This window comes from Schistocerca cancellata, chromosome 3 (genome assembly GCF_023864275.1).
Source record: "Schistocerca cancellata isolate TAMUIC-IGC-003103 chromosome 3, iqSchCanc2.1, whole genome shotgun sequence".
Taxonomy (NCBI): Eukaryota; Metazoa; Arthropoda; class Insecta; order Orthoptera; family Acrididae; genus Schistocerca; species Schistocerca cancellata.
Genome location: NC_064628.1, coordinates 214985809 through 215004347, shown reverse-complemented (window position 1 = coordinate 215004347; position 18539 = coordinate 214985809). Strand labels below are relative to the sequence as shown.

General features: G+C 46.0%; 2 protein-coding genes across 2 annotated transcripts in view; both read right to left on the bottom strand.

The window, feature by feature from the left end:
* Positions 1 to 18539, bottom strand: part of LOC126176231 (zinc finger protein 423 homolog) — a 268751-nt gene that overhangs the window by 5637 nt on the left and 244575 nt on the right. Inside the window, exons 9-12 of the mRNA XM_049923376.1 lie at positions 14270 to 14908; positions 7842 to 7988; positions 7683 to 7784; positions 2857 to 3225 (exon numbers count right to left, since the gene is read on the bottom strand). Coding sequence (XP_049779333.1) covers positions 2857 to 3225; positions 7683 to 7784; positions 7842 to 7988; positions 14270 to 14908 — 1257 coding nt within the window. The remainder of the gene's footprint in view (positions 1 to 2856; positions 3226 to 7682; positions 7785 to 7841; positions 7989 to 14269; positions 14909 to 18539) is intronic.
* Positions 1 to 18539, bottom strand: part of LOC126174848 (HEAT repeat-containing protein 3) — a 649038-nt gene that overhangs the window by 541534 nt on the left and 88965 nt on the right. The window lies entirely within an intron of this gene.

Genomic DNA, 18539 nt, shown 5'->3' with positions numbered 1-18539 from the left:
TTGATCAAAAGTACCCGAGTTTCCTATGCAATATGGAATCGACCACTGTATTTTTTGAGAGGCGGATCTCATAGGATAAAAAGAGGTGAGAAGTACTGTGTTGTCAGTAGAGAATCAGTAACAGCACGACGGGTCCGTTGAGGAGAGCTGGGTGACTTCGAAAGTGGACTAGTCGTCAGATGACACCTGAGCAACACATCCATCAGGGGTATTTCTGCCCTTCCAATGCTGCACATGTCGACTATTGGCGATTTTTTTTGGTCTTCTGATTATTTTAATGCGGCCCGCCACGAATTCCTCTCCTGTGATAACCTCTTCACCTCAGAGAAGCACTTGCAAACTACGCCGTCAATTATTTGCTGAATGTATTGCAATCTCTGTCTTCCTCTACAGTTTTTCTCCTCTATAGCACCCTCCAGTACCATGGAAGTCATTCCCTCATGTCTTAACAGATGTCTTATCATCCTGTCCCTTCTCCTTATGTTTTCTACATATTCCATTCCTCTCCGATTCTGCGCAGAACCTCATCATTCCTTACCTTATCAGTCCACCTAATTTTCAACATTAGTCTGTAGCACCACATCTCAAATGCTTCGATTCTCTTCTGTTCCTGTTTTCCCATGGTCCAATACACAGCTGTACTCCAGACGTACATTCTCAGAAACTTCTTCCTCAAATTAAGGCCAATATTTGATATTAGTAATCATCTCTTGGCCAGGAATGCAATTTTTGCCATTGCTACTCTGCTTTTGAAGTCCTCCTTGCTCCGTCCGTCATTGGTTATTTTACTGCCTACGTAGCAGAATTTCTTGACATCATCTACTTCGTGACCATCAATACAAACATCAAGTTTCTCGCTGTTCTCATTTCTACTGCTTCTCATTACCTTCGTCTTCTTTCGATTTACTCTCAGTCCATACTCTGTACTCATTAAACTGTTCATTCCGTTGAGCAGACCATTCATTCAGGATAGCAATGTCATCAGCGAATCGTATCATTGATATCCATTCACCTTGTATAATGTGCCCTATTTTATGTACCACAAAGACAACGTGGCATGATGTACGTATTCGCAATGGAACACGCTTAACAACAAAATTTTTTTGGGAACTATGGATGACAGTTACAGCTGTTGAAACAATAAAGACTAATTTACTCGATCTTGGCTACTGAAAACTTTTTCCCAAGTTGAACAGCATTGTTTTCTGCGTACAGTTAGGGGCAGTTCGAAGGCAATCATCGCATCAGAATGACCATTTCCGCAGTCAAAAGCAGCATTTGTGAGGCAGTTATTTGTGGGCAATAACATTCCTGAAATAGAGCAGTCTGACCTAAACTGAATGGAACACCTTTACGGATGAGTCAGAAGATTGACTTCGTTCCAGACCTCAGACATTCTTTGGTTCCATCTCTTGAGGAAGCGTGGTGTTCCTCCCAGCAGGGTTCACGGTGTCATAAAAGTGAAAGGGGAACACGCTTATATTAATGTCCAGTCATAGATGTCCTGATACTTTTGGTCAGATGACATTGTAGTTCTGTCAGAGACAGCAAAGGACCTGGAAGAGCAGTTGAACGGAATGGATAGTCTCCTGAAAGGAAGATATAAGATGAACATCAACAAAAGCAAAACGAGGATAATGGAATGCAGTCGAATTGAGTCGGGTGATGCCGAGGGAATTAGATTTGGAAATAAGACACTTAAAGTAGTAAAGGAGTTTTGCTATTTGGGGAGCAAAATAACTGATGATGCTCGAAGTAGGGAGGATTTAAAATGTAGACTGGCAATGGGAAGGAAAGCGTTTCTGAAGAAGAGAAATTTGTTAACATCAGGTATAGATTTAAGTGTCAGAAAGTCGTTTCTGAAAGTATTTGTATGGAGAGTAGCCATGTATGGAAGTGAAACATGGACGATAAATAGTTTGGACAAGAAGAGAATAGAAGATTTCGAAATGTGGTGCTACAGAAGAATGCTGAAGATTAGATGGGTAGATCGAATAACTAATGAGGAGGTATTGAATAGAATTGGGGAGAAGAGGAGTTTGTGGCACAACTTGACAAGAAGAAGGGACCGGTTTGTAGGACATGTTCTGAGGCATCAACGGATCACCAATTTAGCATTGGAGGGCAGCGTGGAGGGTAAAAATCGTAGAGGGAGACCAAGAGATGAATACACTAAGCAGATTCAGAAGGATGTAAGTTGCAGTACGTATTGGGAGATGAAGAAGCTTCCACAGGATAGAGTAGCACGGAAAGCTGCATCAAACCAGTCTCAGGACTGAAGACCAAACAACAACAACAAACATTAATAATCCAGATCTGAACCGTACCATATTGCACAAGAGGAATGGTTGTTTCAACCATTTGGAGTCTCTCGCTGACATTTAGAAGGAAACAATATGTTCGCCATCCAACGAATAAACTGTAACACGCTCTTTTATGGAGAAGCATTTATTTAAATTTACGGACGCGGCTTAATTTTCTTCATAGAGTATAGCGCATCCAGTACACAACTGCGCCATAATTATGCCAATCTGTTTTGGGACATTGCTACGCACCGCGGCTCAGTCGACAGCGAGATATGGTTGGTTGGTTGGTTGGTTGGTTGATTTGAGGGAAGGGGACCAAACAGCGAAGTCATCGGTCCCATCGGATTAGGGAAGGAAGTCGGCAGTGCCCCTTCAAAGGAACCATCCATGCATTTGCCTGAACCGATTTAGAGAAATCACGGGAAACCTAAATCAGGTTGGCTGGACGCGGTTTGAACCGTCGTCCTCCCGAATGCGAGTCTAGTGTGCTAACCACTGCGCCACCTCGCTCGCGCCCGCGTTAGGGAACTCTGGTGTTGTGGCGCCTTACCTTTTCGTCTTCGCGCTCGTTGTGATGGCTGTAGGTGTGGTTGTCGAGCTCGGCGCGGAAGAAGAAGCGCAGGCCGCAGCGCGCGCAGTCGTAGGGCCTGGCCTGGGGGCCGTGCGCCGCCAGCATGTGCTGCTGCAGGCCGGCGGCCGCCGTGAAGACGGCGCTGCACAGGTAGCACGTGAAGCTGCCGCAGCCCGCGAACGTGTGCTCGATCAGGTGCGTCTGCAGCTGCAGCGGGGACGCCAGCGCGCGCCGGCACACGTGGCACTCCAGCCGCGACGCCGCGCCGCCGCCGCTGCCGCCGGCCCCCGCCTCCAGCAGGTGCGTCGCCACGTGCCGCTGCACCGCTGCCTCGCTGTCGAAGCTCACCTGCGAACGAGTCAGGTCTCACTGTAATGCGTCTGCAGTCTCAAAACAGATAGAAAGGAAACCTTCTAACTACGAAGGGACTTCAAAATGACGTTCCACGTTAAGAGCATTGCGCAACAAGAGTGGAGTATTGCCAGAAGGGAAGACATGTTCTGAGTTCCCACCAGAGACAGCGTCAGAGCATGGGAGTGAAATGGCGCGGCAATTTAAAACATGTAAGGTACCTCTTACGTGAGGAAGACTTTTTACCAGTTTTAATAAATTATTGTCTCTTATTGATATATTCATGATAGTTAGGAAGTGCTGTAGTCCGTAGACGGCCACGAGTCGGAGAGCATATCCCACGCTGGCTGGCTAGGTGACACGTATGTCGTGCGTAGTGGGGTGGGGCTCGGCGCTGGACCGTAGCAACAAGCGTCAGCCTGGGAAATATACATGACGGGAAGTATCGCCATCTTGGCGCCAAAGCCACCGATTTTGTTTATTTATATTTAATAATTAAAGACATTTATGACAACATGAACAAGGAGGAGCCTCTCGATGTTTAAAATTATTTATCATAATTTAGCCTCGTTAAAATTCACACCCGTTCATTAACAAATGCATATCTTAGTAAGTACGAACTTGATCGGAAATACAAGAACTATGACGAAACTAGAAAGAGATACGGACTGTGCGCCAAAGTCAGCAGTCGGCGTTAAGAGCTCTTCCGGTCTTGTTCGATGGTAGACATGCTCTCGGTTACGATTAGTTTGTGACATGAGTGTTTCATTATTGATCTAATAGCAATAAAAGTGATATTACGGCATTCTGAACGTTAATTTCGAGTAAACAGGTACCCCAAAGTTGATCGACAGCAATTTCAGATAATTAGCTTCCACCGACAGAGACATCCAATGCGCCAATGAAGAATCTGCACGGGAAGAAATGGTTCAAATCGCTCTGAGCACTATGGGACTTAACATCTGAGGTCATCAACCCCTAGAACTTATAACTACTTAAACCTACCTAACCTAAGGACATCACACACATCCATGCCCGAGGCAGGATTCGAACCTGCGACCGTAGCGATAGCGGTTCCAGACTGAAGCGCCTAGAACCGCTCGGCCACTCTGGCCGGCGCAGCACGGGAAGACATTTACGAGAGCTGCGCCGCGCACAGGTAGGAGGAAATCCAACGACACGACCCACCAAGGCGGATCAACGAAGGTCCGACTTACACTCGCAAATTCCGGGTGGGAATGCTGACCAGTTATACAGTACGTCACATATACCACCCTCTACGGACTCGCGGCTAAGCTGAGTAATAACAGTATCAGTTTAGAAGCGAGGGCATCTTGCAAACATACTCTTAAGCTGAAGTACGCCGGACAGCACGATGCTTGTGGGCAAAACGTCTAAATTGCACACAGGTTCAACGTGAAATTCTGGCAGTCTATGGAACAAATGCAATGTCCTCGTTCAACCATAGCGAAATTGTGCCAACAGTTTGATCAAAGCCGCACAGACATGGATGGTGTTGATACCGAGAGAAGGTCAACGGCTTTGGCAACAAACAGCGATATCCAGTCAGTCGAGGAACTGATTCGCCGCAGATTTTCCGAACGTGAGGAAATTCACACAGGAGTAGGTTTCTATTGAGGATTCTAACCTGCGACCGTAGCGATAGCGGTTCCAGACTGAAGCGCCTAGAACCGCTCGGCCACCACGGCCGGCGAGGCTGGAAAAGGAGGGGGGGGGGCCTTCTGCCTACTGGAATTGCGACTTAAATGACATGCTATAAGAAACTGAGTTTTTAATGTTAACTGTCAACCAGTTACTTCAGATGGTAAAGTTAATGTCAGTGCCAATTAATGAAGGCTTGATATTCTGTTACAGTGATTTAGACACTGTACACAGCACCTAAAACTGACTGTTTTCCCTTTAACTGAACAAAGGTATTCTGTGATTGTTCGAGAGCGATTACCATTGTTGATACAGTGGAACTGTAGTCTGTAAGAAAATAAACTTTAATAGTTTGCTATGCTGGTCTCTTACAACGCTTGCAAATCACTCACGTGCTAAACGTTAAACACTTTCTGTGTGTGTGTAGTAGTTTTCTAAACACAACCGTGAAGGAAATATTTAGCTCTAGATTCTACCACAGCCTAACCAGAGGAAATTTCTCAGACTCATCTGTTAAAAATGTACGTGGGGGCAAAAACTCTCCCAACCTGTACAATCTACCTGTAAAACCTATCCAAATAGCACCGACTTATGTTACGCAAAAGATCTAGCACATAAGCGAGTACATAAACTTTTCAGCAGTGAACTGGATCCAGGAAATGACAGGTAGTCACACAACAATGACACAAAGTGAGGACCAGATAGGTAGTGGTGTAGAGTGGAATGACAGAAGAGAGTAGGAAATTACCAAAAATAATAGCGCATTTTGATATTCTGTAGGTAGATAGCGTAAAAACAGGGAGCGAAAGGTTATTTACAAATAGCAGAACCGAGATTGCCGTTACAATAATCTAAAGACATGAAACGGAAGCAGCAGTTGAGAAGAAATCTGAAGATTGGGCAAGCTGCAAAGGAAATACCTGGGAAAGAGAATCGAAGTTAACGGAGAAGAAATAAAAACTTTGACGTTTGCCAAAGACATTGTAATTGTTAACATTTTAAGTACGAAAACAATGAGGTTCAACGGCAATGGCGAAATGAGTATCGAACAGAGACACCGACACGTTTAACGATTCGTCACATTCGAGACAAATTTGAAGCCGAAGGCTGTGTTAAAGATGTACACAAACAACGATCTGGACGAAACTTCCTGGCAGATGAAAACTGTGTGACGGACCGAGACTCGAACTCGGGACCTTTGCTTTTCGCGGGCAAGTGCTTTGGAAACGATCTGGACGACTTGTAACAGTAACAAGTCCAGCTAACTCCCGTCGTGTGTTAAAACAATTCACTCGCTCACCACAGACGTCTGTGAGACAGTGTGACCGTGAAACTGGAGTGAGTCGCTCAAGTGTTTGGTGAATTTTGATGACAGCAAAGTGGAAGTGCTACATGCCACGATTGCTACACGCAATGAACGAGGATGACCCAGATCGTAGAATGGAGTACTGCGAATGGTTTACTAACATGATGCGCAACGATGAAGGGTTTGCAGATATGATTGTGTAGTCTGATGAGGCACAGTTCAAACTCAATAGTACAGTAAATCGCCGCAATTGCATCTACTGGGCCGCCGAAAATCCGAACGTCGATGTAGACAAAGCCGTGAATTTGCCAGGAGTAAATGTGTGGCGTGGGTTGTCTTACCGTGGCTTGATTGGGCCAGTCTTCTTTGACGGCACAGTTACTGGTGAGGTGTACCTTCAGAAGCTTCAGACATCCATTTTACCTGCCATCCGTGACTTGTATGGAGACGGAAGTGTTTACTTTCAACAAGATGGTGCCCCAGCTCACTACCAAAATCGTGTTAGGTCGTATCTCGACGAAAATCCACCAGGAAGATGGATAAGCCGTAGGGGTGCTGTGGAGTATCCACCACGTTCCCCAGACCTAACTCCTCTGGACTTTTACCTGTGGGGAACACTAAAGGAAGTCGTTTATCGACAAAAGCCACGCACATTGGATGAACTTATAGAATCCATCGTACATGTGCAAATATCCAACGTTCGTGCTGCTGTTCGGTGGAATCTTTTGTGTGTGGATGCTAATGGTGACCATTTCGAACACCTGCAGTGATATCTATAAGTTGGACTTTAAGCTACCCTTTCACCAAAAATGAGACAATTCCGTCAATTATTTTGCAAGTTATGGAATTTTAAACAGTGGATACTTTTTTTGGACCCCTCTGCAGACCGGCCCTAACGATCTAACGCGTCAGTTTGACAGAATTTTCCACGATATCACACAGGAGTACATCCAAGGACTCCATTAATCATTGCCAAACAGAATAACTATTTGCACAACGGGTCAGAAGTAGACAATGGCTTTATTGACTTGGTCAGTTTGTGAAGCTCTTTCTTTTGAATAAATCATCCAATATTTTTGAAATTGTAATCATTTGATTGTCTGTACATCACATCTACACATTTTCGTCCCATTCGGAAAACTGCTTCGTGGTTCATTTTTTTGTCTTCGTGTGTAGTTAGGACGTCTGTAGATTTGGCGCTGGGTGCTGAATCGTAGCAAAATTTCTCGCTGTACTTCTCTCACTGTAGTACTAGGTTTGACCAGATGTAATCTGTGCATCCAAATACCTTCACAAACTTGGAGACTTGAGGTGCAATCCGTTTATATGCAGGGATGAATGAGACCTTTGTCCCATATTAACAGTTTTATTCACTGTAGAATTCCCTTCCCTTGCTACATATTCTGTGTGGACACTGGATGTCCGGTGTTAGTCTAGGTGCACACAGAACAACACAACAGCAGTACAGAGTGGGCGGGTGAGTCACCTGGCACTTGATGCACTGGTAGGCCTTGCGGTGGGCGGCGGCGACGTGCGCCTCGAGCGCCTGCGCCGACTCGCACTTGAGGTGACACTCCTGGCAGCGCGTCTGCTGGCCGCCCACCGCCGCAGCTGCAGCCGCAGCCGCCGCCGCAGCTGCAGCGGCAGCTGCTTTTCCCAGGCAGTCGGCGCAGACGGGCGGCTCGGCGTCGGCCGGCGCCGCGCCCGGCTTGAGGCACAGGCAGCAGGGCACGTTGCCGCGCTGCTGCTGCTGCTGGCCCTGCTGCACGTGGAACTTGGCGTGCACCCGCACCTGTCACACAACGAGCAGCTCATCACTCACCTGTCATCGCATTCAAAGTACCGGGTGATCAAAAAGTCAGTATATATTTGAAAACTTAATAAACCACGGAATAATGTAGATAAAGAGGTAAAAATTGACACACATGCTTGGAATGACATGGGGTTTTATTAGAACCACCCCATATTGCTAGACGCGTGAAAAATCTCTTGCGCGCGTCGTTTGGTGATGATCGTGTGCTCAGCCGCCACTTTCGTCATGCTTGGTCTCCCAGGTCCCCAGACCTCAGTCCGTGCGATTATTGGTTTTGGGGTTACCTGAAGTCGCAAGTGTATCGTGATCGACCGACATCTCTAGGGATGCTGAAAGACAACATCCGACGCCAATGCCTCACCATAACTCCGGACATGCTTTACAGTGCTGTTCACAACATTATTACTCGACTACAGCTAGTGTTGAGGAATGATGTTGGACATATTGAGCATTTCCTGTAAAGAACATAATCTTTGCTTTGTCTTACTTTGTTATGCAAATTATTGCTATTCTGATCAGATGAAGCGCCATCTGTCCGACATTTTTTGAACTTTTGTATTTTTTTGGTTCTAATAAAACCCCATGTCATTCCAAGAATGTGTGTCAATTTGTACCTCTGTATCTACATTATTCCACGATTTATTCAGTTTTCAAGTTCATACTGACTTTTTGATCACCCGGTAGTTTAGGTGATCTTTTTCGGCATTTTGCATTAACCTTTTGTTTTGTTTGTTTTGAACGTGGTCTAGTCGGTCGTGAAATAGAAATCACAGCAAAAATCAAAAAATGTTTTATCTGCAACATCTTCCAGCTACTTCTCTTCACAGTCGCCGCTCCGACTTAGATATCCATTGTAGCGCGATACGAGGTTCGTTTCATGAGTCACTGCAACTATGGTACACCTTGTGAATATTTCGCACCACCATAATCGCAGTAAATGCATTCTAAAGTCAGCGGCAAACACTACCGGAATCAACCGACAGACAGCGACCGCGTACGAAGATGACTCGGTACCAATACCTGAAAGATTCAGTGTGGACTTGGCCCTGCTTCAAGATGCATCCTCCCTCACCAGCCCTACTCACCAGACCTCAGTCCATGCGACTTCGACCTCATTCCACAGCTGAAGAAACTATTGCATGAGAGGTGCTTTGCAAGCAGGGCGGATGTTCACACGGCATTTCGGCGACACACATTGATGGCAATGCCAATGCATTCAACGCCTTCTTCGTCCTTGGCGACCCTCTGTGGATACACTGGGGGCCTATTTTGGAGCACAGTAGCTGATTTTGATTCATTTTTGTTCCGTCTGTACGCGTGCAAAATATATGTACACAGAGTTCCAATGTGTGTGTTTCATTTCAACCTCATGTACTGGAACCCTATTTTTTGTTGACGTTAAGACACACACTACCCTACCGGTTCAATCTACTTCGAGGAATTCCCATAGCGACGCATTACTGGAGATATATCATAGTTAGCATGACTTACGGAGTGACCCCTCGTACCAGATTTTCAGTACCCTCGCCATACAATGCACTCACATGTCCTTTCCGCCAATTCTCGACGCTGGTCTGCAGCTCGTTGTCTGTGCCAAAATATTGTCCTTGAAGCCAACGTTTCATGTGAGCAAAGAGATGAAAATCAGACGGAACTAAATCCGGGCTGTATGGTGGTTGATCAAATACTTTCCAACGAAAACGCTGCAGGAGAGTATTTGTTGCACCTGCACTGTGCGGCCGACGGCTGTCATGAAGTACAATGATTCATAACATTCTGCTTCGCTTGTTCTGAATTATCCTTCGTAGACAATTTTCTCGAATGGCTGATCCAGTGCTTGACTCAGTGCCACACTGCAGCCTATTAACGAAGGTACCAGCATACAGAATAGGTTCGCAGGTATGTGAGTGGCTCAACGACTTCTTAAGCAAAAGAAACCAGTACGTTGTTCTGGACAGCGAGTGTTCATCAAAGATAAGGGAATCGTCAGGAGTGCACCAGGGAAATGTGATAAGACTGCTGTTACTTTTCATATATATAAAAATGATCTGGCAGACATGGTGAGCAGCAGTCTACGGCTATTTGTGATGATTCTGTGGCGTATGGAATGTTGTCGTCATTGAGTGACTGTGGGAGGACACAAGGTGACTCAGACAAAATTTGTAGTTGGTGTGATGAATGGCAGCGAGTTCTAAATGTAGAAAAATGTGAGTTAAGGCGGATGAGTAGGAAAAACAAACACTTAAGGTACTGGTACAGCATTAGTACTGTCCTGCTTGAGAAATAAGTAAATAAATAAATAAATACATTAATTAAAAAATGTCCTGTTTGACACAGTCATGTTGTTTCAATATCTGGGCGATATGAAATGGATTGTGGTAGGGAAGGCGAATGGTCGACTTGGGTTTATTTGGAGAATTTTAGGAACGTGTGGTTCATCTGCACAGGAGAAAGCATATAGGACGCAACTGCGACCTAGTCTTGGGTATTGCTTGGGTGTTCGGGATACACAAGCGGTCGGATAAAAGGAAGACATCGAAGCAATTCAGAGGCGGGCTACTTGATTTGTTATCGGTAGGTCAGAACAACAAGTAAGTATTACGGAGTTGCTTTTGGAACTCGAATGGGAATTCCTGGAGGGAAGACGACAGTCTTTTCGAGGAACATTGTTGATAAGGCGGGTGCCAGGTCGAGATTCACTGGGAGAGTCCTTAGAAAATGTAGTCCATCAACAAGGGAGCGAGGCGCAGCGCCGTATAACGATCCTGCCTTGGAGGCGGTTAAGTGGGAGATGTGTCTCAGAGCTGGATAGTGACAGATGGTGACGCGAGACTGGATGCGCACGTAGTTTATGTATCAGCCGATAGAGGACAGAATTGGATAGGGGGACTGTGATTTTAGTTTCGATTGTGCCCACTAGAGTGCTCTAAAGTAATTGAATGTTTTTCATAAACTGTTCTAGTATTTTCATAAAGTCTTATTATTTCTATGTGTGTACGTAAAATGTTATATATGTCTTTTAGCAGTATGAATGATGCGTGAGTGTGGTTTAAGGTTAATATGGAGATAATTGTTTAACGAGTTATGTAGCAGGATATAGTGTGGGAACATTTCGAAGAAGTATGCATATGGACAAAGGGGATTTTTTGTAGAATAGATTTGCAAAATAAGTTTATGGTAAAGGGAAAGTTAATTCAGGTATAAATAACAATAGTAAATAACTTTATGCATAAGCAAAACTTCAGCATATTAGATAATTACGTCGGTAAAAAGTGCAGTCGTTAGGTTTACTATTTTGCGATTGGTTATTGAGGAAAAGCGCGGATTGGCGCGGGAGAATGTTGTTTTGCTATTGGCTGATGAGTACACTGACCAAAGGTAAAGCAATATTCTTCGCGCGCCTTTCTCTGCTGGTAGAGAAGACAGAGTATTCTAAGGAGTCGGAGCCTAGCCATGAAACAGTTCGGACGTGTGTAGTAGTAGTTCCGATGGAAATGATAAGTTGCCGGATCTAGCCGTGTTACATACATCAAAAGTGTGGTAAAGTGACGGCATAATTATTCCGATGGGTGTGTAGGAATTTCGGAATTTTTAAGTGAATTTTGTGACGAGAAAAGACTTATATTCCGTGTGGCGTATTGAGCTGATCGGTGGCTAAGAACTGTGATTGCATTTGCTGCCGACAGACTTAATATTTGGCGGGCATTATCAATAAAAAACAATCAGTATTTTTGTAGCTATTACGTTTTCAGGAAATGCAACACAATAAACTTGCTAACGTGAGTGAAAGGGATTGTGAGTGAGTGTGTAAAGACTAGCATGGGCTTGGCAGTGATACTTGTTCACCTAAGTTTCAGAATATATTAATTGAGGACAAAGTTTCCAAACTTTCATTTCGTATTTCTCCCGAAACGTAGATTAGTGACTTAAATTGCAGCCTGGTTCACGTCGAAGTACAATAGGTTTCACTCAGCTTTCCTACTGATGATCTCCTGAGACAATGTTCAAACACTCAAGTGGCAGACTCTGCAAGAAAGGCGCTCTGCATCGCGGTGTAGCTTGCTGTCCAGGTTTCGAGAGGGTGCGTTTCTGGATGGAGTATCGAATATATTGCTTCCCCCTACTTATACCTCCCGAGGATATCACGAATGTAAAATTAGAGAGATTCGAACGCGCACGGAGGCTTTCAGACAGTCGTTCTTCCCGCGAACTATACGCGACTGGAACGGGAAAGGGAGGTAATGGCAGTGGCACGTAAAGTGCCCTCCGCCACACACCGTCGGGTGGCTTGCGGAGTATAAATGTAGATGTGGACGTATTGAGAGTGCTTAGAGAACCGGAATGACTTCAGAAGGATTCTACTGCCAACAGTGTAAATTCGCATAGGGACCTCAAAGATAAGATACGAGAAATTAGGACACGTACGGAGGCATATACAGGGTGTTACAAAAAGATACGGTCAAACGGCCATTCCTCACACACAAATAAAGAAAAGATGTTATGTGGACATGTGTCCGGAAACGCTTAATTTCCATGTTAGAGCTCATTTTAGTTTCGTCAGTATGTACTGTACTTCCTCGATTCACCGCCAGTTGGCCCAATTGAAGGAAGGTAATATTTACTTCGGTGCTTGTGTTGACATGCGACTCATTGCTCTGTAGTACTAGCGTTAAGCACTTCAGTACGTAGCATCAACAGGTTAGTGTTCATCACGAACGTGGTTTTGCAGTCAGTGCAATGTTTACAAATGCGTAGTTGGCAGATGCCCATTTGATGTGTGGATTAGCACGAGGCAATAGCCGTGGCGCGGTACGTTTGTACCGAGACAGATTTCCAGAACGAAGGTGCTCCAACAGGAAGACGTTCGAAGCAATTGATCGGCGTCTTGGGAGCACGGAACATTCCAGCCTATGACTCGCGACTGGGGAAGACCTAGAACGACGAGGACACCTGTAATGGACGAGGCAATTCTTCGTGCAGTTGACGATAACCCTAATGTCAGCGTCAGAGAAGTTGCTGCTGTACAAGGTAACGTTGACCACGTCACTGTATGGGGAGTGCTACGGGAGAATCAGTTGTATCCGTACCATGTACAGCGTGAGCAGGCACTATCAGCAGCTGATTGGCCTCCACGGGTACACTTCTTCGAATGGTTCATCCAACAATGTGTCAATCCTCATTTCAGTGCAAATGTTCTCTTTACGGATGAGGCTTCATTCCAACGTGATCAAATTGTAAATTTTCACAATCAACATGTGTGGGCTGACGAGAATCCGCACGCAATTGTGCAGTCACGTCATCAACACAGATTTTCTGTGAACGTTTGGGCAGGCATTGTTGGTCATGTCTTGATTGGGCCCCATGTTCTTCCACCTACGCTCAATGGAGCACGTTATAATGATTTCATACGGGATACTCTACCTGTGCTGCTAGAACATTTGCCTTTACAAGTACGACACAACATGTGGTTCATGCACGATGGAGCTCCTGCACATTTCAGTCAAAGTGTTCGTACGCTTCTCAACAACAGATTCGGTGACCGATGGATTGGTAGAGGCGGACCAATTCCATGGCCTCCAAGCTCTACTGACCTCAACCCTCTTTACTTTCATTTATGGGGGCATTTGAAAGCTCCTGTCTACGCAACCCTGGTACCAAATGTAGAGACTCTTCATGCTCGTATTGTAGACGGCTGTGATACAATACGCCATTCTCCAGGGCTGCCTCAGCGCATCAGGGATTCCGTGCGACGGAGGGTGGATGCATGTATCCTCGCTAAAGGAGGACATTTTGAACATTTCCTGTAACAAAGTGTTTGAAGGCACGCTGGTACATTCTGTTGCTGTGTGTTTCCATTCCATGATTAATGTGATTTGAAGAGAAGTAATAAAATGAGTTCTAACATGGAAAGTAAGCGTTTCCGGACACACGTCCACATAACATATTTTCTTTCTTTGTGTGTGAGGATTGTTTCCTGAAAGTTTGGCCGTACCTTTTTGTAACACCCTGTAGGCAGTCATTTTACCATCGCGCTATTTGCTAATGGAACAGGAAAGGAAATGACTAGTTGTAGTGCAGGGTACCATCCCCCACGCACCGTGCGGTGGGTTGTGGAATGTGTATGGAGATGCAGCTCCATACTAGCGAAAGAGTACACAAACGTTTGCCAGTCTTCTACAGAGCCGGGATATTCGCTCGACTCAGTAAGTTGAGGAGTAAGCGGAAGCCTACATTAGGCAAGCTGCGGGCTGGCTGCGCACCTCTATGTCGGAGACGAGCGTCTGCCGGCAGACGGGGCAGGGCGCGGGCAGCTTGTCGCCCGCGTGGCTGGCGAGGTGGGCGCGCAGGTCGTCCTCGCGCTGCAGCGGCGCCTTGCACGCGGTGCACGCCGGCGCGCCCGCCGCCACCTTGCAGTGCGTCAGCTTGTGCTCGGCCAGCACCGCCGCCGACGGGCACAGCTCGTCGCAGATGTTGCACTTGTGCTTGCCGGTCGCGCCGGGACCGGCCGCCCCCGCGCCGCCGCCTCCGCCGCCCACGCCGCCGGCTGCCGCCCCCGCGTGCGTCTTGGTGTGGTTCTCGAGCTCGGTGCGCGACTTGCACGTCTCGCTACAGTAGGCGCACTGCAGGCTGACCGCGCCGCCGCCGCCCCCGGTCGCGCCGGCCTTGGACGCGCGCACGCCGCCCCCGGAGCCGCCGCCCTTGCGGCCGCTGCCGAGGTGCTGGTGCGAGTCCGTGGAGGCGGCGTCCTCCTCCAGGCGGCTACCCGCGCCGCTGCTGTCCGTGCTGCTGCGGCCGCCGCCCCCGCCCTTCGCCTTGGGTGAAGACTTCTGAGCCAGCTGGCGCGCTACGGGGCCGTGCTGTAAAGGCTCCGGCGTCGCAGGCGCGCTTCCGTTCACCACCTGCAACCGCAAACCGAAGTCAGATCATCAGAGGACGGATTAGTTGAGGTGGACGTAACTCAAAAAAAGAACATCTGCTTGGAAAAAGTGGTGTAAGCTATGATGTTGGAAGCTGTGAGAACACCAATCAACAAAAGCATCAACTCTATAAGAGCCCCAGAAAAATGGAAAAATGCTTATTATTAGTATCGCGCGCGCCGCTATCCTGTGATCTTGTTCAGAGCGCGCACTGTAATCGATTATGGTAGTTGTGTACATAGTTCCGCGTAGTCAGCGCGTACACAACTTTCCCACTAGAGCGCCCCCCTAAGCACAACAGCGCAGGCGCAGCGCTCGTCCGTCTCCGCACTACGAGATGGCGCTGCCATAAAGACGGACCAAATTCTGCTTCCGCCGATCCGCGTATTAATATGTCACGCAGCCAATGAGATTGCTGCTAACGTAGGACCTTTTCTCCTCGCGGATCACACTCGCACAATGATACCTGAACGCGCGAGGTATTGTAACGAGTGTACAGAACTCCGATTAGTCAGTCTGCATTAGTCTGTACCAGTCTATAGTCAAGTTTCAGTTTGCGCCTAATAAGATTATCATATTCCTGTACATAGCCATGAAGATAAATGAATAACACTTTGTCAAGTTCAAATGGCTCTGAGCACTATGGGACTCAACTGCTGTGGTCGTAAGTCCCCTAGAACTTAGAACTACTTAAACCTAACTAACCTAAGGACAGCACACAGCACCCAGCCATCACGAGGCAGAGAAAATCCCTGACCCCGCCGGGAATCGAACCCGGGAACCCGGGCGTGGGAAGCGAGAACGCTACCGCACGACCACGAGATGCGGGCTAGTTTGTCAAGTATCAGAGATATGTGAGAATAAGATTAACGTACCAAGACCAAAGGAACTTCAGATTGTCAATTGTACATAGCATCCAGAACCAAGTTAAATTATTTTTATGCTTGTTATTATTTTAATAAATGTGTGTGAAAATTAATCAAGTTCTGTTTAAAGTTGGTCACTGTCAATCTGCTACTCTAAGCGTGCATGTGGCATTTCTATCGTCTGACCTAACGGCAGAAGATAAACACGCCACGATAAGACCACGAGACATATTGCTGACACTCGCCTACTTCGTTAGAGCGACAAGTCAAATAATCTGATGGTGTGTGTGTACCGAAGGTCTTACAGTATACACACCACAATAGTGCGCTGTCCTGGTGCGGACGGCGCTCCGGTGGCGATTCACTATGACGCCGCTGGCGTGTGTTTGCGGTGGCCGGCGGAAAGCGAGACGGTAGTTGGTTTTCCGGGTAGTTCGCTCTGCCTGACCTGCTAGTGACTAGCGCTAAGGTTGTTGTGCCTCGCAATATGAGCAGAGTGGTCTGGGGCGGAGGTGACTCGCCGCTGTGCTGGCCATGCGGTGGTGATTAATTGGGGTCGGCGTACTTGTTCTTCCTGCCTGTCTGATGTGGAGGTCCGGTGGGGTCCTGTGATACTCTGGCCCGGAGACACCTAGTTGCTGAATTTTGGAGTCGTCTACCAGGTTAGGGTGTGGGCTCTGTCGGCTCTTCAGATTTTCCCCTGGAAGACTAAAGACTAAAGAAAAATCAAGACACATTCTTAGGATTCATCGAACTGGAAATAGCGTTCGATAGTGTCAAATGGTAACAGATGTTTGAAATTCTGAGAAAGATAGGTGTAATTTATAGGATAAGATGGGTAATATACAGTAAGTACAAGAACTAAGAAGGAACAATAAGACTGGAAGACCAAGAACGAAGGGCTCGGATTAAAAAGGGTGTCAGACAGGAATGTAGTCTTTCGCCTCTATTGTTCGATCTATACATCGAGGATGGAACGTCTGAAGCAAAAGAAACAGTCAAAAATTGGATTAAAATTCGGGGTGAAAGGATATCAATGACAAGATTCGCTAATGTAAATCTTAAACATGGCTGCGAAACAGCAAATCTGTAAATCTGGAGAAATTGGAAAATCACCGCCGACCCATGTGACCGAGCGGTTCCAGGCGCTTCAGTCGGAAACTGCGCTGCTGCTACGGACGCAGGTTCGAATCCTGCCTCGGGCATGGATGTGTGAGATGTCCTTAGGTTAGTTAGGTTTAAGTAGTTCTAAGTCTAGGGGACTGATGACCTCAGATGTTAAGTCCCATAGTGCTTAGAGCCATTTCAACCATTTTTGAAAAAATCAACCAACCAGTTGCAAAACAAAGACTTATCAGCCCTTGACTTAGGTTTCGATATTTCTAAAAATATCTTCTTTAGAAGGATCGTGATGTAACAAGGCCTACTCCTTCTGAAGAAGACATTTTTAGAAATGTCGAAACCTAGGTCAAGGGCTAACAAGCCATTGTTTTGCAACTGGTTGGCTTATTTTTCAACCTCTTCAGATTCGCTGATGACATTGCTATCCTCAGTGAAAGTGAAGAATTACTGGAAGCGTTAAATGGATTTAACAATCCAATGACTGCAGAATATGGACCGAGAGTAAATCGAAGAAAGACTAAAGTAATGAGAAGTAGCAGAAAGGAGAATAACGACAAACTTATCAAAATTTCTGATCACAAAGTGGACGCATTTAAGGGGATTCTGCTACCTAAGCAGCAAAATCATCCATTACGGATGGAGAAAGGAGGACATCAAAAGCAGATTAGCACTACCAAAATGGGTGTTTCTCTCCAAGAGAAGTCTACTAGTACCAAACATAGGTCTTAACTTGAGATATAAATTCCTGAAAATGTTTGGAGCAGAGCATTGTATATGGTACTGAAACATGGGCTGTGAGAAAACCGGAACAGAAGAGAAACGCAGCATTTGAGATGTCGTGCTACAGATGAATGTTGGCAATTAGGTGGGCTGATGAGATAAGCAAGCAATAAAGGAAACAAAAGAAAAATTTGGAGTAGGTATTAAAATCCATGGAGAAGAAATAAAAACTTTGAGGTTCGCCGATGACATTGTAATTCTGTCAGAGACAGCAAAGGACTTGGAAGAGCAGTTGAACGGAATGGATGGTGTCTTGAAGGGAGGATATAAGATGAACATCAACAAAAGCAAAACGAGGATAATGGAATGTAGTCGAATTAAGTCGGGTGATGCTGAGGGTATTAGATTAGGAAATGAGACACTTAAAGTAGTAAAGGAGTTTTGCTATTTGGGGAGTAAAATAACTGATGATGGTCGAAGTAGAGAGGATATAAAATGTAGACTGGCAATGGCAAAGAAAGCGTTTCTGAAGAAGAGAAATTTGTTAACATCGAGTATAGATTTAAGTGTCAGGAAGTCATTTCTGAAAGTATTTGTATGGAGTGTAGCCATGTATGGAAGTGAAACATGGACGGTAAATAGTTTGGACAAGAAGACAATAGAAGCTTTTGAAATGTGGTGCTACAGAAGAATGCTGAAGATTAGATGGGTAGATCACATAACTAATGAGGAAGTATTGAATAGGATTGGGGAGAAGAGAAGTTTGTGGCACAACTTGACCAGAAGGAGGGATCGGTTGGTAGGACATGTTCTGAGGCATCAAGGGATCACCAATTTAGTATTGGAAGGCAGCGTGGAGGGTAAAAATCGTATGGGGAGACCAAGAGATGAATACACTAAGCAGA